The 6,102-nt window shown below is 37.4% G+C and overlaps 1 protein-coding gene across 1 annotated transcript; it reads right to left on the reverse strand.

Annotated features, from left to right (window-relative positions):
• Nucleotides 1-3,300: 3,300 nt before the first annotated feature.
• On the reverse strand, nt 3,301-3,885 carry LOC137584185 (uncharacterized). The gene has a single exon (XM_068299450.1). It carries the CDS (start codon nt 3,883-3,885, stop codon nt 3,301-3,303), a length of 585 nt encoding a protein of 194 aa, XP_068155551.1.
• Nucleotides 3,886-6,102: the final 2,217 nt, after the last annotated feature.

Below are 6,102 nucleotides of genomic sequence, written 5' to 3' on the forward strand. Positions count from 1 at the left end.
AAATTTCTGCTTAAAATTGATTCATATAATTTAGAAATGGAACTAAATGGTTTCTTTAAATCTTAGTACCCTTAGAACTAACCAGTTTTAGTTTAAAAGAAATCAAACATTTAAGAAGCAGAACTAAACTAACTTTAATCTGTAATCACACAACTGATCTTTGATTCCTTTAAATTATAGTTTCTTAAGCAGAATTCAACTGATTGAGTTCTAAAATATCTCTGTGAATCTCTATGAATTTGTATTGTATTTATTTGGAAAATGGTTTCTGAAGGACCTTAAGAAGCAGTTACAGGCTGGGAAGCAGGGACCAATACAATTTAGATCCGATCAGTGGCGGATCCTCTTAAATTTCTCTTATTTTCCTTTCTCCTGGATTGAATTTTCATATTCAAATCGGCCACTGAATGCTTTCCTGTTTAAAGTTTCAAAATCGATCACAATTTACTAGGAATTCCCGACTAGTTTTGAAAAATGCAATTATGAAGTTCTTTAGCTAAGTTTGGCCATGATAGTTGATTGATTGATGGTTCTTGAGACAGTTTCCGTTGTTGGATGACTCTCGATTTGGCTTAATACATTTCAAAAATGTCAAAATCTTGACAAATATTTGAATAATAATGTCTATCTTAGAAACTGGAAAATCGGGTTGGATAAGGCAAAATTGATTTCAGGAGTTGTTCTTTCCTTTTCAATTTCAGCTTTAGGACTTAAAGAAATTTCAAAGTTTATAAGTTTAAAATTTTAGGTAAGGAATTCAATGAATTTCTAAAATAGAAAAACTTTGCTTGAGGATCTCAAAGTTTAATGAAGATGTTGATGAATCTTATGACAATATATCATTATTTAAAATTGTCATTAATGAAATATATTCATCTGCATATGGAATATATATATATATATATATATACATGTATTTGTGTGTATATACCCTCGAGTCATAATTATGTTCATTATATTTTAGTGCTTCTGTTTTGTTCTCTCGTTTCGCATGCTCATCTTTTGTCCGAGTGAAATAATATAATATGATGATGATGATGATGTTGATAATGGGATGGGATGGGATGGGATGAAAGGTTATTGATCGATTAAATGTATGCAACATTCTGGGCATTCCAATGGAGGTGGAAGACACAATACCAAAATATGGACACCGGCCACAGGTAGATTATGTTGGTATGTATATGAAATGCATTTTATTTTTTTGTTTTCCTTATATTTGGGTTTTGCAGATGGGCGACAATCGTTTGCTGTACCAGATTCCAATTCAGATGTACTGGAAAAACTTGTTTCTTGGTTTTCTTCTCGATGACAACGACAACTACAGCAACGTCGAAGACGACCACGACGATGGCGATGGCGACGGCGACGGTGACGATGATGATGCTGATCAAAAACGAATCTCTGGCAATTCTCACATTTCCCAATCAGCGCAAAGGCAAAAGACACCAACAGGCATTATTGAAAGTTTTTAAAAGTTCCATCAAAGAGACAAACAAACACAGATAGAGACACAGAGAGAGAGAGAGAGAGAGAGATAGAGACTCACACAAAGTCACGTGAGTTTTTCCTCAAATTGGTAACAGGTTTTCGGTCATCTTGGCCAATTCCAAAGACTGCAGCTGGCAGAAAGTTTTCTTCTCTAGTAACTTGTGCATTTTGGACTTGCCATCAGCTTTGTGGTCAGAAAAATATGCGGATGTCTAGGTGTGTGTGTGTGTGTGTGTGCCTACAAACGATGTCATTCCGTTCCAGAGATGGAGCAGCACATCAACTTGTAAATTTACCAAGTCATTGCTGCACATTCCAAGCGCCACTTTAAATTGAAAAAAAATAAGAAAAAAATATGGCCAATCATGCAGTCGAGTTGTATCTAAAAATGGGCGTGTCACATCTCCAATTAGAGCGGGACAATTTTGAAATTAGGCCAAACGGGACGTTGATGTTGACGTTAACGTTAACGTTAATGGAGCAACTGCAACAGCCAGAAGAGGCCATCTAACCTAATTGCCAAGTATGTAGAATAGGCGACCATGGAAATTGAGAAAAATGCAATCGCATTGATTTGGTTAGTAATAGACAATTTGTTTTTGGCTTTAGAATTCACATTATAAATCTCTTACTAAAGAATATTCATTGATTTCTGTCCCATCATTAAATTGCCCCTAGAAAATCATAATGTTAACCTTTTTCGTTAAGAGAAACTTCTTTGGATAATCCTTTTTTCTCTTAAGGATGCTGAGAACCAATGAAAATCCAATTTATTCAGCTGGATATAGTAGAGCAGAGCTGATGTCTCATAAGCCTACAATAAAGTAGTAGATTGTTAAAATGGCGTCACATCGTGCGTATACGTAATAAATGCAAGTCAGAAAAGGATGCCTAAGATTCGAAGCTCTATGTGGCTTGTTTTAAGAATTAAAAGTAAGATGCTTATAAGGAATTTTAAAAATTGTAGCCAAATAAAGTTTGCCTCTCTCTCTCTTGACGAAACATGAGACTTTCAGGAGTCCGAATTCAAGTCCAACACGCTGAAGAGGATTGCTTTGGTTCTGAGGATTGTCTCGCATTCCGGAGTCTCTTGAGGCAGTTAAGAACTCTTCTTTGAACAGGCATCAAAATATCTTAGTACATTGGCTTTAAGGGTCGCCGCCTGACAAGAGAGATCACACTTGGGAACTACCAAAGAGAACGGATTAGTACATGATCTCAGCTCTATCCATTCCACATCCTCTCAGCACTCCATTTCCTCATGATATCACATCTTAAAAGCAATATTTCATCAGTAAGAAGAATCTATTCAAAATATTCTCAGTTTTAGGTATCAAATGACATTCTCCGCCATGAATCTGAATTGAAAGAGATTTTTGGCAACTATTTGACTTACAATGGGATTTTGGCACACTTCCAAAGTCAAATTCATAATTCGCAAATTCAATTTGCGAAATTCCTCAAATATATATTCAGTTAAAAGTATTGAAAACTTGCCAAGTGTCTGGCATTTCGAAACGCGTTTAAATTACATTTTTTTCTCCTCTTTTTTTTTGATTTTTTCAAACTGGTTTTCTTGATGGCGATCTGTGGGTCTATATGGTGGGCATGGTCAATATTAACTTGGCTTTATGCTAAATAATGGCGAAAATAACACACACACGAGAGGCGAAAAGATGTTTGAATTGGTTTCATTTTGAATCAGAATTCGATTTGAATATATCGAAATTGTGCATCTTAATTTGTTTATTCACAAATCACAAAGAGAAATTGCTTACATATTATGCTGGAAATGGGAATTGTAGATGCTTAACCGCCCCAACTGCCGGCATAGGCATTGGCCGATGCTTTGGCATAGGCTCCGTTGCCTCCACCACCTCCACCGCAGGAATTACAGCCACCGCCGCCTCCGCCATAGGAATAGCTATTGGCACTGCTGCTTGCATAGGATCCTCCACCACCTCCGCCGCCGCCGCCGCCACCCCACTGAGGATAGCCACCACCACCGCCACCGCCGCCGTGGTAGCCACCACCACCTCCACCGGGATAGCCACCACCACCACCGCCGCCTCCATGATGTCCACCACCACCACCGCCGCCATGATAAACAGGCTTTACCACATAGACATCGATTGTGCTGCCGCCTCTTCCGCCTCCGCCTCCGCCATGGCCATAGTTTCCACCTCCTCCGCCATGACCATAATTGCCACCTCCTCCACCGCCCCATCCGCCACCGCCACCACCTCCCCAGCCTCCGCCTCCACCGCCTCCCCATCCACCGCCGCCTCCTCCATGGAACAGCTTCTTCTTAAGTTGCAGCAACGATGGCGACACCAAAGTTAAACAGCTGCCCAAAAGCAATAGCCAACAAAGCAGAATCTTCCCTTGTCTCATTCTCAGTTTTCGTAGTTCCGGTTAATAGTCGAACAAATCCTCCAATTGCAGTGGCCGTTTGTTTTCAAACTGATCGTCCAGAAGCTTTCAACATTTCAATTTATAACACTTCGACCGATTGTTTCCAGTACTCAGCCTTTAGAGGTAACGTCATTATCATACCCCTCGCTCGATCTCTTCTCACAACGGAAATCCTCTCCGAATCGTAGCACTGGGAGCGGAACTGTTTATACAAAGCACAACAACAACAACAATAATAATAACACAATAACCATTAACTACATTAGTCAATGGGTTAGATGAATTCTGGAATCAATCCAAACTAGTCTAAATCTAACTTCAAGATACACTTAAATTTTATTTCAAAAGATTATGACTAAGTTTTCAATAACCGAAACACCAAAGAAGAAACTTTTCCCAACGGTTTAAGGACACAACTCTTTAAAAGAAGAGGGTCCTTGGGTTCCAAAGTAAAGAAAGGATTTAGATACATTTCAACGACATTTATCGGCCTAATCTTCTATCGGTACTCAAATCTCTTAAGCTTGACATTAAAATCAATGAACCCATTTGTAAGGGTATTTAATGTAGGTATATAGAAAATCATAGCCAATTATATACATGACATTTGTTATGAGCTGGAAAATCCCTCTTACTCATCTGCCTAACAAAAGAGTGAGAGAGAGTAAGAGACAGACGCAGAGAAACTTGAGCGCCATAGGGAGACCAACTAAACTATGTAATTAAGCAAATACTTACTAATATTGGAGGGTATACAAAAAGTTTGGCCATTCTTTCTTCAAACATTATATCTCATATTATATATATAGTTATCAATTACAGGCCGATATCCAAGAGAACTAACAAAACCAAACTAGCAATCTGTTTGGGTTTCCATTTTGGGTTAATTCTTGGACAATAGTTTCATTTTCATTCACTGGGTATTCACTGGGTCGACTTCTTTACTTGATGTAATAACAACAACAACAACACCTGAAGGGGGGTGCACATTTGGGACTATTGATTAATATATGTGAGAACAACATCAAGCGACCTTCATCACCAGGTGAATCTTCACTAGAAATGTTGTAAATTTGGTAAATAACAGAGAAATCCCCCGATTTAGATAGTATCAGAAAGTCCCCCAAAGTTAACACAGTTTAGATACGGATGTTGCTGCAAAAGCATTATCAGGGATAAGGGAAATACCCCGATATCCCAAAAACAGAAAAAAAACCCAAAAAATACTGTACAGATTTTTAAAAACTAGGAACCTTTAACTGATATACTTATGATTGAATCGGCTATATATTTTCAAATTATTTAAACTATTTGTTCAAGTTTTTATTGTTGTTTGTTTATTAATTATCCATTATTATTAAAAGGCTGACAATTCATTTGATTGTCAATAAACGAAATGACATTTCGATGAAGCTTTTCTCAAAGTCCTTTCTTAGGATATGTTGGGCTGTGGGAATCGCTCTTGAATTTTGATTAAGTTCTAGGTTGTAGTTCAGATCATTTGAAGCCTATTTGGAATATTAAGATTTAAACTTCACTTGCTGCCTGATTCAAAGATTAATCTCCATAGATAAGAGTTTTAGGAGACTGGATTTACCTTGAAATTGAATTTGAATTTCTTGGAAAAGACTCAACTGGTTGGTCCAAGAATGTGTAATCCGATTGGTCCTGGCCGGCCATGGCTGTTGCCCAGATTATCTCCACAGACTTCGCTTCGAACCAGAATCCACAAGGGCAGTGTCCACAAGGATGATCCCTGAAAACATGATCTCCTTTGAGGCTTTGGAACCCAAAGATCACAGGCATCCCAAAGGCAATCCCTCTTGTGGTATAACAATAGTTTTAACAAAACAAAACAATCTGGTTTTTTTTTTCCATCATTTCAAATTAAATATTTAATTTAAAAATATAGTCATATTTATATATATTTTATATACATACTTGTATGTATGTATGTATGTATATATGACATTTTGGAATGATTATTATGCATTACATCAGTTATGTTTGTATATATATATATATATATATGTATGTGTGTGTGTGTGTATATGGGGGGCAGGAGTGTGTGAATGTGTGTGTGTGTGTTTGTGTGGAGTTGTAATTAAGTTTTAATCGCTACATAGGCACGTCAGTTCTATTTGTTGTTGTTGTTGCTGTTGCTTGTTTTAATGGATTGCTTATAAATAAATCGTA

The sequence above is a fragment of the Drosophila tropicalis genome, unplaced genomic scaffold (assembly GCF_018151085.1).
Source record: "Drosophila tropicalis isolate 14030-0801.00 unplaced genomic scaffold, ASM1815108v1 contig_158, whole genome shotgun sequence".
Taxonomy (NCBI): domain Eukaryota; kingdom Metazoa; phylum Arthropoda; class Insecta; order Diptera; family Drosophilidae; genus Drosophila; species Drosophila tropicalis.

Excerpts from the sequence above, each read along its gene's own strand:
- LOC137584185 (XM_068299450.1), bottom strand. The coding sequence starts at position 3,885 with ATGAGACAAGGGAAGATTCTGCTTTGTTGGCTATTGCTTTTGGGCAGC.